A 14,372-nucleotide genomic window follows, 5' to 3' on the forward strand; every position below is an offset into this window, starting at 1 on the left:
CTGACTATTAAGAAGTATTATATGAGAATTGCTAAGTTATGTATTCAACAGTGTAGAGTTTGTTGGAGTTTTTTTTAACTATAGAATTTCACAGAGAAATCTATCCCTTTAAACAGCAAATATGAGTGGATCATGGTAATTTTAGTAATTTTGCATATTGAGTTTTAACAAGGACACACCCTACCAAGTTGATACAAAAAGAGCTGGGTTACAGCAAAACTACATGTTCTACCATACTTGGAAACTCTGCTTAAATTTGTACCACTTTAAAAGCTTATTACCAGCCAAGCAGAAAAAAATATGAAATACTTGACATTTTGGTATCTGCGATATTCAAAAGAACTAGTATTTAATAGTCAAGTGGCAACAGCTTGTAGAGTTTGCATACAACATCCACAGGGATCGATTTTTCTTTAAAATGGCCTTTAGGAGTCTGCCTTTTAAACAGCTGACACCTCCATTCTCTGCATCCCTCTTTCCTGCCAGCACTGTGGGCCACACACTGAGTGCAGCAGCAGATGTGTAATTCTTCACTGCAGGATTTGTCTATGCAAATAATGGAGAGTGTGGGAAATTAAGAAAAATGTAATTTCCACTGAATCAACTTCAGTGTAATCTCTACTACTAGAAATGAATAGATGTCTTTAGAGGGCTTTTCTCCGTATGGTCTCTCAGTCCCCTTTATATACCATCCACGAGAAGAGAGAAGAACCGCCGTTACCTAATTGATCATCAGTCATTCCACACCTGTACCAAGGCCACATAATGACAAATATAGTTACCTGGCATTTTTCCAGCATGACTAATTGTCACAGTACTAATTCACTCACCTGTGGAAGTTTCAACTTCCCCAGCCTGCTGTCAAGAAGATGCATAATAATGGAATAAAGGTTTAAAAATGCTGAACACTGTGAAATATTTCACTTATATTCCAACAGAAAACTTCCACTTAAACATGTGTTGGGTGGCTATAATTATTCATTGCTGAGGTTAAAAAAAAAACTGATCATATATACATTTACCTGGTAGAAAAATAGGAGAAAAGGGAACAAATCTTTTCTGACATAGAGGGAAAAAAAATACTGATCAGATTACCTACAACCTGTTTCTTTATCTGCACTTATTTATTAACTGTACCAGCTTAATTACTACTATGTTCTACATTACAAAGCCCTTCATTTTTTTATTAGTATTATTTAAGAAAATATATTTTCTATATCAAATAGTAAGATGAAGGAGTAATTTATTGGATTTTTTTTCAAGAAACATGGGAAAGTTTAGGAAGGAGATATAGGCATGTATTACTTAATTTACATAAGATATTAAACCAAATTGTGACATCTTTGCCAGGCACTCTGGCCCAAGGATTTGTTTCAAATGCTAGGTTGTGTTTTTGAAAATTAGTATTTGTCATGGAAAATTATTACCGCAATTATAATAGCTGACTTATCTGAAGATCTTGACGTCGATTGCCCTCACTGTGGTATTGAGGTATATCTGATGTACCTGTGAAAATTACATAGAAATTGTTGGACCAATTTTAATATATATACTTGGTTGCCTCTGATACAAGTAAAATTTAGAGAGAAAAGCCCACCAGGATTTCCTAAAGAAATTGGAATAGAATTGTTCATTTTATTCTTTATTCTATTAAATACAAATTCCATAGGTTGTTCATTAACCCATCCTGTAGTGTTAATTGGGTTGTATGAGGAAAAAAATTTCCTGGTCAAGTTTGGGAAATACTGGATTAAATGCAGGCTTATCATCATTGCTACAAAATTTCACTTCAGAAACATCAATATGTATAAAAAAATATTTTTAAGACAAAAAAACTTCAAAAAAAAAACAAAAAAAAAGAAACCTCAGTATGCTAATGAGCATCCTGAAGGGAAGGCATTAGGTCTTTTCCAAGCTTATTTGACCCAGGCTGTTCCATCACAACACATCTCCGAAGCCAAGAGTCTGCAGAACGGCTTCTGCCTCCACATCACAGGTGCTCGATACACTGTAGTGAAATTTCAACATTATCCACTTTCAATTGAATCAAAACTGTCTGTGATATTCTTTCATGAGGGTAAATATGCAAATAGAATCAGAAACACAAACTCATTTCTTCTAACCAGATCTCACCCCACATACTCGGAGGTAAAAGAGTAGTGAAATAATCCACTCTGGCATGTTGACCTACAGCAATGCTATTACTTAAAATAGGATTTTTAAGTGATAGAAAAGGAGAGAGGAAAACAGCAGCTTCCTACTTCCATTTAGCATACCTGAAAGACTGTTTTCCTCATTTCAAAATTGATTGACAATTTATTTTTTGTTGTTTTGCTATTCAAATTTATGTCCTCTTTTTTTCCCAGAGCTTATTTGCTCTAACGCTGAATTTTAAGCATCTCTAAAACTGCTTAATATGTTATTATTCTTTCCAGATATCCTCTGAGAGCCAAGCCAAGAACATTAAGGAAGAGAGGAGGAATGAGGCTGGATACAGTGCAGTGAAAAAAGACACTTCAGGGAGAAGGGTACCCACTACTCAGAGACTGGACTGTGTCATCAAAATGAGAACTTACCGATACTTCTTGCTTCTCTTTTGGGTTGGCCAGCCCTACCCGGCTTTCTCAACTCCATTATCTAAGAGGACTAGTGGTTTCCCGGCAAAGAAAAGGGCCCTGGAGCTCTCTGGAAACAGCAAAAATGAGCTGAACCGTTCGAAAAGGAGCTGGATGTGGAATCAGTTCTTTCTGCTGGAGGAATACACAGGATCCGATTATCAGTACGTGGGCAAGGTAGGATTCCACTGGGCTCTTTGACATTCTGGTTTTAAAAGCCTGAAGAAGTTACTTCTCATAAATAGATGGGGAAGATGTGAAATATTCCCCCAGTACAGTAAGAACTGTTGCTTATCTGGTAAGACTTTTTTTTTTCACTTGAGTAGTTTCAGGAAGACTGTAGCAAGAAGCTGAGAAATGTTAGCACTGCAACAAAGAAAGAGAAATGCTTCCACTGAAAACAAAACACCTACAACCAGCTGCATAGGATTGTCATAAATCCTTGAATTTTTACTTTAGCTTGAAAAATGTGGTCCAGCTATTCTATAAAGTAGTATGTATTAAAAAAATAGGAATAGAGCGATTAAGCTGTAAGGAAAAGAAGTTTCCTTTTTCTCATTGTGAAAGGAAACATTCTGAGCTTTAGTCCTTTGGCCACATTCAAATTAACTATTTTTTAACTCTGCTACCTACAGCGCCATCCATTCTCTGAGCAAATGGAGCCCTTTGTCCTCAAAACACACCACTGCCTTAGATTTAGTTGTTACTGCTGTTACTGCTGTTTTGTCTTATCTCCAATAATTGGCAAGAGCCAGGCATTTCAAAACTTATGATTTAATTGTGGCAAGGTTCACAAAAGAGAAAAAATGGTTATGTAAAGGTGTTATTTCAAAATATCATCTGACCATCTTATTGACTCCAGAAAGTAAAATGAGGACGTATCGCTTATTACAGCCCTTCCAGATTACTGGAGCTGAGTCAGGGAACCAGCTTAGTTATACTGTCATCATGAGTTTCACTGAAATTTTATCATCAGCTACATTCCCACTGCAGAATATCTGCATCCCACAAATAAGTGAAAAAAGACAGGGACACAGGTTTGTACTTCGTAGGTTCTCTGTTTCAGAACATGGTATTGATAAGAAAAATAATTGTCATACATCCTTTACATAAACAAACTGGGAACAAACATAATAGAGATGATAAAATGTCTTTATGATTACAGCTACAATTTTAGAACATCTATATTTGGATATCACTCAAAAAGCATAAATTTTACAGATTCCAGGGGCTGCATGTTCACGCTTCAATCTGTTATCAAATATCCCTGAATAACCCTGTGCCAATATTCTCTTTAAGCATTTACCACAATAAATGAAGGAAAGCCATCCATGGCTTGGGCTGAGGTAACCAGGCATCGTTCCAGTGAAGTGAATTATTAATGTGGAATAAAGTAGGAGAGGAAGTATTCAGTGAAGGGGTGAACATCAACATGGATCCCCAAGGGTCTAACCGTGTATTTGCTGTGAAATTCACATACTGTGTGACTGCTGAAGACAGTCCACTTACTTGCACTTCACTCCATTTCCTCTGGGAAATTTGAATAGCACTACACTAACAAGGCTAAAAAATTATTGTAAAAATAACAATAATCTTATAATCTTTAAAGCACTTTCTACAATACAAATAACATTATTGTTATAGAAGATTAAGTTTTTTAAAGTGTTGTATTTAAATAATTGATCCCCCCTTTCTTTTCTTTTTCTTCTCAAATTGTGATGCCATTTTACATAAAAATACATGTATTTTTAAAGAAAGGCCAGGTAGGGCTTCCCTGCTGGCGCAGTGGTTGAGAGTCCGCCTGCCGATGCAGGGGACACGGGTTCGTGCCCCGGTCCGGGAAGATCCCACATCCTGCGGAGAGGCTGGGCCCATGAGCCATGGCCGCTGAGCCTGCGCGTCCGGAGCCTGTGCTCCGCAACGGGAGAGGTCACAACAGTGAGAGGCCCGCATACCGCAAAAAAAAAAAAAAGGCCAGATATTTCAAAATACTAGAAGCAACAATGGATAAAACCTCAGAAGAATCAGTTTTATGATTATAATTGTGAGAGGTAATATTGCCATGGGGAAAAATTGCGAGCTGTGGAGTCAAGCAGATCTGAGGCTGCATCGCTGTGCTGCCAATTGCCAGTTGTCTGGCCCACAGCAGGTTATTAACCTTTCCAGACTTTAGTTTCTTCATCTAGAAAATGCATGGAGCAATGCCTACCTACGGCATGGAGTTGCAGTGTAAAGTGAGACAAGAACTAGTGGCTGGCACGTAGTAGGTGCAGAAAGAAGTTATTGATGAAAACTCCATTGTATACACTCTATTAAATCTGTCTGTAATGCATGGAAGTGGATTATTGACTTTTATATCATTGAAAAAGTAAAATGATATAATTAACGGATCTCTCAGTGGCTGGCAAATGTAGAGGACTGTGGGAAAACCCCTTCACAATCACAGCTTCAGTTTGATTTGTTGGATTTGGATATTTTATTGGCAGCAAGATAAGTTTCCTTTCCTCATCATTATCTGCCCCTGCCCCACCTCCTTGAAGTTATAACCCATAAAAAATATACACTGGAAAAAAAAAGTCAAGGGCAATAATTGAAGTTATCGTAGGTGCCAGCATTGCTACATCAGATGCATGTAAGAGGCGTTCTTGAACTATTGATAAGGCATTTTCCTGAATCTGTCTTTGGACTATATGTTTTATCAACAGACAAAGGGATTAGACTACAATTTGTTTTTTACCACAATTAAACGTAGACAAAAAAGAAATATTTAAAAAGAAAAAAAAAGGTTCGTTCTCATGTGGCAACAGGTTGGTCCACTTTTAAAAGATTTGTAGTAAACAGGTACCTGATGAGATTATCCAAGTCCACAAGGTCAAGAAATTTGGGGGAGAAAAAAAAATTAGACTATAGCAGAGGTTCCAAAACTTTCTTGGTTCGCAATGCCTGTAACATCTCGATAATTTTTTCACAATGCCCTTAGGCCAAAAGGAATAATTAGACACAAACAACTTAATACATATTTATGTTCTAACAAATAAGTAACCAAAATAACAATTAATAGAAAAAATAATATTTTTATTTCACTCTTAAATAACCAGTTACTTCCTAATGGAATGTGGGCACATATTGGAATCTGCACAACTTCTCAGATTGGACACCGACCCCTGGTTTCCTTTTCCACATTGATTTTCACACGGTACTTGCTTTTTAACACGGGCACTGTGGGAAACCCATCTTAATAAATATATGACATCATCGAAAGGAATGTAGCACCACCTACTGTTGAAACTGTGATCTACGCTGAGCTAGTAATTCGCAAGATGTCTGATAGCTCGTGTTGCTGTTATTTCCCTCAAATTTTTAAAATATTTCCTGGTGCTGCAGTGAGTTCCCTGCTGCACCCCAGGGTGCCTTGGTGCACACTCTGGGAACCATAGGAATGTGGTTAGATTGGTATATAAAGGTGTACAAAGGCTAATAGAACCTTAAATTGTGCCATTAGCCCTACTAAATAATAGCTACTTAGAGCCTATTCTTGAGACCTAAAACTGAAAAGGTTGATCTGTACATGTAACATATAGAAGCATTAACTAAGGAAAAGTAATGTGGTTGAGCAAATACACTTAAAGTAGAAGAAAGAAGTTTTTACATTATAAGCAGCTGTTTATATGTGTGTTCCTTGGTTCCAGTTATTTGGAGGTAAGTCAATAGGGATGACAGTGACTTCACAATGGGGGAAAATGTGAGAATGGGTATGGGAGCAAGAGGCTACCTGGTGTAGAAGGAGAAAAAGAAAGTCACATAAGCATCCAAGAAGCAGCAGAAGATGGAGTCTGGAGGCTGGAGTGACAATGAAGTGAATATACAAGATCATGCTTTAAAATTGAAGCACAGGGACTTCCCTGGTGGCACAGTGGTTAAGAATCTGCCTACCTATGCAGGGGACATGGGTTCGAGCCCTGGTCCAGGAAGATCCCACATGCCGTGGAGAAGATAAGCCCGTGCGCCACAACTACTGAGCCTGTGCTCTAGAGCCCACGAGCCACAACTACTGAAGTCTGTGTGCCTAGAGCCCATGTTCCGCAACAAGAGAAGCCACCACAGTGAGAAGCCTGAGCACTGCAACGAAGAGTAGCCCCCACTTGCTGCAACTAGAGAAAGCCCGCGCGCAGCAATGAAGACCCAAAAATAGGTTAATAGCCAAAAATAAATAAATAAATTAATTAATTAATAATAATTTAAAAATTGAAGTACAAGCAAAGGTAGCAAGACCTTCCTTCTCATGCTGTCTTAATGCTCCTCAGCATTTCTCTGTGTCCAGTAAGATTAACGCAGAAACATGGACATGGCACAGCTGGGGAGGGATGCACTTGTAAATAGAAGTGAGGAAGGCCAGTTACAGCTGAAATATTAACACCCAAACTCTGATTTATGAGACAGTTCTCAACACCTCTACATACCTGAAAAGGTGGTGGCAGGTAGAGGTATCAGAGTAGAAAGAAGTGGTCTTATATTGGGTAAAAGTTTGTGAGCTTAAGATATAGATGTGGATACGGATACAGATAAGGAAGATGCTATTTTCTGAAACAGGGGTCACAACCCCTGGGCCAGGCGGCCTATTAGGAACTGGGCCACACAGCAGGAGGTGAGAGGCGGGCGGGCACCCAGGCGAGCGAAGCTTCACCTGCCGCTCCCCATCCCTCGCGTTACCGCCTGTACCATCTACCGCCCCCTCCCCCGCCCCACCGCCGTGGAAAAATCGTCTTCCGCGAGACCGGTCCCTGGTGCCAAAAAGGTTGGGGACCCATGTTCTAAAATACATAACCATTTGGGGGAACTTTTATGCTGATTTAGCATAAGTGGCATCTGTGTCTGGGAGCCTGTTAGAACTTTAGAGTCTTAGGCCCCACCTGAGATCTATTGAATCAGAATCTGCTTTTCAACAAAAGCAGAATTTTAGGTGAATTTTATGCAAATTAAAACTTGAGAAGTGCTGCTTTTAACAGTATGTACGTTGTCCTGGGTCTCACTTCCCCAGAGATTCTGATTTAGTTGGTTTTTAATTAAGTATTTATGATCCGAATATGTGGCGAAACTTGAGAACCATTGCCCTAGGAGAATATTATTGGCAATAATTATAATTAGGTGTGGCAAGCTCAGTGATAAAATGGGCACCCCCAAAGTATTGTGGAAATATAAAGGAGAGGGGCCACCTGGGCTCAGGGCTTCAACAGAGCTTCCTAGAGACAGTGATGGTGTTGGGACCACATCTTAAGGGAAGAACAGATGTTAGCCCATCTGGCAGAGGGAGAATTACCAGGACTTCCCAATTAACTGTTTGCAGAAGCCAAAGGAGAGAATGCAGGAGGTTCAAAAAGTCGGAGATTTCAAGATAGAACAATCAGAGTAGTGAAAGTGTCACTGATGCTGGCACAGAAGACAGAAACAGGTACATATTTTCTTGTCAAGGGCTAAAGGAAAGAGTATTTGACTTTATGAAGACTCACTTAGATTATCTTTGGCTTTATGTAAGCTGAATAGAAAAATAAGAGGGAAGCATTGTAATTCCACATTTTCAGAAAACCCCATGCCCCTTCTTCCAGATTTACATAATACAGCAATTCTTTGACAATAGCTGGTATATGGTCTAAGATTAAATTCAATAAGAAAAAAACATAGGTAGATATAGATTAGATTTTGAAGACATGGTTATTCATTAATATAAGAATGAATATCTTTAAAATCTCAAAACTATACACAATTTTAGGCAAAAGATTCGCATTTTATCATTAAACAACCCACAGCAACACTTAATTTCCTTGTCTCCACCATTTTATCCCTCACAATGTTCTTAATCCTCTCCTTCCACACAATGCATAGTCTCCATTAGAGGCATTTAAGATGCTTCTATTTTTAGCAGCATATCAAGAGATCTGTTTTTGTGGAATCTGATAAACCATATATTTCATAGATATTTTCTGATGTTAGCTTTTTGGAAGTTGGTGGTGGTTTCTTTTTTTTTTTCAATCTGCAATTTTTTTTTATTCCTAATATGATTTATCTATGCCTGCCCCCTTGGTTTATTTATTAGTCTTGCTCAAAATCTTCCTATTTTGTCTTTTCTTTTTTTTTTTTTTTTGGAAATTTTGAATTTTATTTTATTTATTTTTTTATACAGGAGGTTCTTATTAGTCATCCATTTTGTACATGTTATTGTATACATGTCAGTGTATACATGTCAATCCCAATCTCCCAATTCATCCCACCACCACCCCCGCCCTCCACTGCTTTCCCCTCTTGGTGTCCATACGTTTGTTCTCTACATCTGCCCTGCAAACCAGTTCACCTCTACCATTTTTCTAGGTTCCACATATATGTGTTAATATACGATATTTGTTTTTCTCTTTCTGACTTACTTCACTCCTTATGACAGTCTCTAGATCCATCCACGTCTCTACAAATGACCCAATTTCATTTGTTTTTATAGCTGAGTAATATTCCACTGTATATATGTTCCACATTTTCTTTATCCATTCATCTGTCGATGGACATTTAGGTTGCTTCCACGACCTGGCTATTGTAAATAGTGCTGCAATGAACATTGGAGTGCATGTGTCTTTTTGAGTTATGGTTTCCTCTGGGTATATGCCCAGTAGTGGGATTGCTGGATCATATGGTAATTCTATTTTTAGTTTTTTAAGGAAACTCCATACTGTTCTCCATAGTGGCTGTATCAATTTACATTCCCACCAACAGTGCAAGAAGGTTCCCTTTTCTCCACACCCTCTCCAGCATTTGTTGTTTGTAGATTTTCTGATGATGCCCATTCTAACTGGTGTGAGGTGATACCGCATTGTAGTTTTGATTTGCATTTCTCTAATAATTAGTGATGCTGAACAGCTTTTCATGTGCTTCTTGCCCATCTGTATGTCTTCTTTGGAGAAATGTCTATTTAGGTCTTCTGCCCATTTTTGGATTGGGTTGTTTGTTTTTTTAATATTGAGCTGCATGAGCTGTTTATATATTTTGGAGATTAATCCTTTGTCCATTGATTCGTTTGCAAATATTTTCTCACATTCTGAGAGTTGTCTTTTCATCTTGTTTATGGTTTCCTTTGCTTTGCAAAAGCTTTGAAGTTTCATTAGGTCCCATTTGTTTATTTTTGCTTTGATTTCCATTACTCTAGGAAGTGGATCAAAAAAGATCTTGCTGTGATTTATGTCAAAGAGTGTTCTTCCTATGTTTTCCTCTAAGAGTTTTATAGTGTCCAGTTTTACATTTAGGTCTCTAATCCATTTTGAGTTTATTTTTGTGTATAGTGTTAGGGAGTGTTCTCATTTCATTCTTTTACTTGTAGCTGTCTGGTTTTCCCAGCACCACTTATTGAAGAGACTGTCTTTTCTCCATTGTATATCCTTGCCTCCTTTGTCATAGATTAGTTGACCATATGTGCTTTCTATCTCTGGGCTTTCTATCTTGTTCCATTGATATATATTTCTGTTTCTGTGCCAGTACCATATTGTCTTGATTACCATAGCTTTGTAGTATAGTCTGAGGTCAGGGAGTCTGATTCCTCCAGCTCCGTTTTTTTCCCTCAAGACTGCTTTGGCTATTCGGGGTCTTTTGTGTCTCCATACAAATTTTAAGATGTTTTTTGTTCTAGTTCTGTAAAAAATGCCATTGGTAGTTTGATAGGGATTGCATTGAATTTGTAGATTGCTTTGAGTAGTATACTCTTTTTCACAATATTGATTCTTCCACCCCAAGAACATGGTATATCTCTCCATCTGTTGGTATCATCTTTAATTTCTTTCATCAGTGTCTTGTAGTTTTCTGCATACAGGTCTTGTGTCTCCCTAGATAGGTTTATTCCTAGATATTTTATTCTTTTTGTTGCAGTGGTAAATAGGAGAGTTTCCTTAATTTCTCTTTCAGATTTTTCATCATTAGTGTACAGGAATGCAAGAGATTTCTGGGCATTGATTTTGTATCCTGCAACTTTACCAAATTCATTGATTAGCTCTAGTAGTTTTCTGGTGGCATCTTTAGGATTCTCTATGTATAGTACCATGTCATCTGCAAACAGTGACAGTTTTACTTCTTCTTTTCTAATTTGTATTCCTTTTATTTCTTTTTCTTCTCTGACTGCCGTGGCTAGGACTTCCAAAACTATGTTGAATAATAGTGGTGAGAGTGGACATCCTTGTATTGTTCCTGATCTTAGAGGAAATGGTTTCAGTTTTTCACCATTGAGAATGATGTTTGCTGTGGGTTTGTCATATATGGCCTTTATTATGTTGAGGTAGGCTCCCTCTATGCCCACTTTCTGGAGAGTTTTTGTCATAAACAGGTGTTGAATTTTGTCAAAAGCTTTTTCTGCATCTATTGAGATGATCATATGGTTTTTATTCTTCAATTTGTTAATATGGTGAATCACATTGATTGATTTGCATATGTTGAAGAATCCTTGCATTACTGGGATATATCCCACTTGATCATAGTGTATGATCACTTTAGTGTGTTGTTGGATTTTGTTTGCTAGTATTTTATTGAGGATTTTTGCATCTATATTCATCAGTGATATTGGGCTGTAATTTCCTTTTTTTGTAGTATCTTTGTCTGGTTTTGGTATCAGGGTGATGGTGGCCTCATAGAATGAGTTTGGGAGTGTTCCCTCCTCTGCAATTTTTTGGAAGAGTTTGAGAAGGATGGATGTTAGCTGTTCTCTAAATATTTGATTGAATTCACCTGTGAAGCCATCTGGTCCTGGGTTTTTGTTTGTTGGAAGATTTTTAATCACAGTTTCAATTTCATTACTTGTGATTGGTCTGTTCATATTTTCTATTTCTTCCTGGTTCAGTCTTGGAAGGTTATACCTTTATAAGAATTTGTCCAGGGCTTCCCTGGTGGTGCAGTGGTTGAGAGTCCACCTGCCGATACAGGGGACACGGGTTCATGCCCCGATCCGGGAAAATCCCACATGCCGCGGAGCGGCTGGGCCCATGAGCCATGGCTGCTAAGCCTGCGCGTCCAGAGCCTGTGCTCCGCAATGGGAGAGGCCACAACAGTGAGAGGCCCGCATACCGTGAAAAAAAAAAAGAATTTGTCCATTTCTTGCAGGTTGTCCGCTTTATTGGCATAGAGTTGCTTGTAGTAGTCTCCTAGTATGCTTTGTATTTCTGTGGTGTCTGTTGTAACTTCTCCTTTTTCATTTCTAATTTTATTGATTTGAGTCCTCTCCCTCTTTTTCTTGATGAGTCTGCCTAATTGTTTATCAATTTTGTTTATCTTCTCAAAGAAACAGCTTTTAGTTTTATTGATCTTTGCTATCGTTTTCTTTGTTTCTATTTCATTTATTTCTGCTCTCATCTTTATTTCTTTCGTTCTGCTAACTTTGAGTTTTGTTTGTTCTTTTTCTAGTTCCTTTAGGTGTCACATTAGATTGTTTGAGTTTTTCTTGTTTCTTTAGGTAGACTTGTATAGCTATAAACTTCCCTCTTAGAACTGCTTTTGCTGCATCTCATAGGTTTTGGATTGTCGTGTTTTCATTGTCATTTGTCTCTAGGTATTTTTTGATTTCCTCTTTGATTTCTTCAGTGATCTCTTGGTTATTTAGTAACATATTTTTTAACCACCATGTGTTTTTGTTTTTTACGTTTTTTCCCTATAATTGATTTCTAATCTCATAGCGTTGTGGTCCGAAAAGATGCTTGATATGATTTCAATTTTCTCAAATTTACTGAGGCTTGATTTGTGACCCAAGATGTGATCTATCCTAGAGAATGTTCCATGCACACTTGAGAAGAAAGTGTAATCTGCTGTTTTTGGATGGAATGTCCTATAAATATCAATTAAATCTATCAGGTCTATTGTGTCATTTAAAGCTTGTGTTTCCTTATTAATTTTCTGTTTGGATGATCTGTCCATTGGTATAAGTGAGGTGTTAAAGTCCCCCACTATTATTGTGTGACTGTTGATTTCTTCTTTTAGAGCTGTTAGCAGTTGTCTTATGTATTGAGGTGCTCCTATGTTGGGTGCATATATATTTATAATTGTTATATCTTCTTCTTGGATTGATCCCTTGATCATTATGTAGTGTCCTTCCTTGTCTCTTGTAACATTCTTTATTTTAAAGTGTGTTTTGTCTGATATGAGTATTGCTACTCCAGCTTTCTTTGAATTTCCATTTGCATGGAATATCTTTTTCCATCCCCTCACTTTCAGTCCGTATGTGTCCCTAGGTCTGAAGTGGGTCTCTTGTAGACAGCATATATATGGGTCTTCTTTTTGTATCCATTCAGCAAGCCTGTGTCTTTTGGTGGGAGCATTTAATCCATTCACATTTAAGGTAATTATTGATATGTATGTTCCTATGACCGTTTTCTTAATTGTTATGGGTTTGTTTTTGAAGGTCCTTTTCTTCTCTTGTGTTTCCCACTTAGAGAAGTTCCTTTAGCATTTATTGTAGAGCTGTTTTGGTGGTGCTGAATTCTCTTAGCTTTTGCTTGTCTGTAAAGCTTTTGATTTCTCCATCGAATCTGAACGAGATCCTTGTCAGGTAGAGTAATCTTGGTTGTAGGTTCTTCCCTTTCATCATTTTAAATATATCATGCCATTCCCTTCTGGCTTTTAGAGTTTCTGCTGAGAAATCAGCTGTTAACCTTAGGGGAGTTCCCTTGTATGTTATTTGTCATTTTTCCCTTGCAGCTTTCAATAATTTTTCTTTGTCTTTAATATTTGCCAATTTGATTACTATGTGTCTTGGCGTGTTTCTCCTTGGGTTTATACTGTATGGGACTCTCTGCGCTTCCTGGACTTGGGTGGCTATTTCCTGTCCCATGTTAGGGAAGTTTTCGACTGTCATCTCTTCAAATATTTTCTCTGGTGATTTCTCTCTCCCTTCTCCTTCTAGGACCCCTATAGTGCAAATGTTGTTGTGTTTAATGTTGTCCCAGAGGTCTCTTAGGCTGTCTTCTTTTTTTTTTTCTGTGGTACGCGGGCCTCTCACTTTTGTGGCCTCTCCCGTTGCAGAGCACAGGTTCCAGACACGCAGGGTCAGCAGCCATGGCTCATGGGCCTAGCCGCTCCGTGGCATGTGGGATCTTCCCAGACCGGGGCATGAACCCATGTCCCCTGCATCGGCAGGCGGACTCTCAACCACTGTGCCACCAGGGAAGCCCTGTCTTCATTTCTTTTCATTCTTTTTTCTTTATTCTGTTCCACAGCAGTGAATTCCACCATTCTGTCACTCATCCGTTCTTCTGCCTCAGTTATTCTGCTGTTGATTCCTTCTAGTGTAGTTTTCATTTCAGTTATTGTATCGTTCATCTCTGCTTGTTTGTTCTTTAATTCTTCTAGGTCTTTGTTAAACATTTCTTTCATCTTCTGGATCTTTGCCTCCATTCTTTTTCCGAGGTCCTGGATCATCCTCATTATCATTATTCTGAATTCTTTTTCTGGAAGGTTGCCTATCTCCATTTCATTTAGTTGTTTTTCTGGGGTTTTATCTTGTTCTTTCATCTGGTACATAGCCCTCTGCCTTTTCATCTTGTCTATCTTTCTGTGAATGTGGTTTTTGTTCCACAGGCTGCAGGATTATAGTTCTTCTTGCTTCTGCTGTCTTCTTGCTTCTGTAGTTCTTCTTGCTTCTGTCCTTCTAGCTTCTGCTCTCTTCCCTCTGGTGGATGAGGCTATCTAAGAGGCTTGTGCAAGTTTCCTGATGGGAGGGACTGGTGGTGGGTAGAGCTGGCTGTTGCT

The 14,372-nt window shown here is 38.3% G+C and overlaps 1 protein-coding gene across 1 annotated transcript in view; it reads left to right on the forward strand.

Moving 5' to 3' along the window:
- The first annotated feature begins 2,549 nt into the window (after positions 1–2,549).
- The window catches only part of CDH6 (cadherin 6), a 57,215-nt gene continuing 45,392 nt past the window's right edge, over positions 2,550–14,372 (forward strand). The window contains exon 1 of the mRNA XM_081231774.1: positions 2,550–2,792. Coding sequence (XP_081087900.1) covers positions 2,565–2,792 — 228 coding nt within the window. The 5' untranslated portion in view covers positions 2,550–2,564. The remainder of the gene's footprint in view (positions 2,793–14,372) is intronic.

The sequence above is a fragment of the Mesoplodon bidens genome, assembly GCF_964165515.1.
Source record: "Mesoplodon bidens genome assembly, chromosome: 4".
In the NCBI taxonomy this organism is placed as follows: domain Eukaryota; kingdom Metazoa; phylum Chordata; class Mammalia; order Artiodactyla; family Ziphiidae; genus Mesoplodon; species Mesoplodon bidens.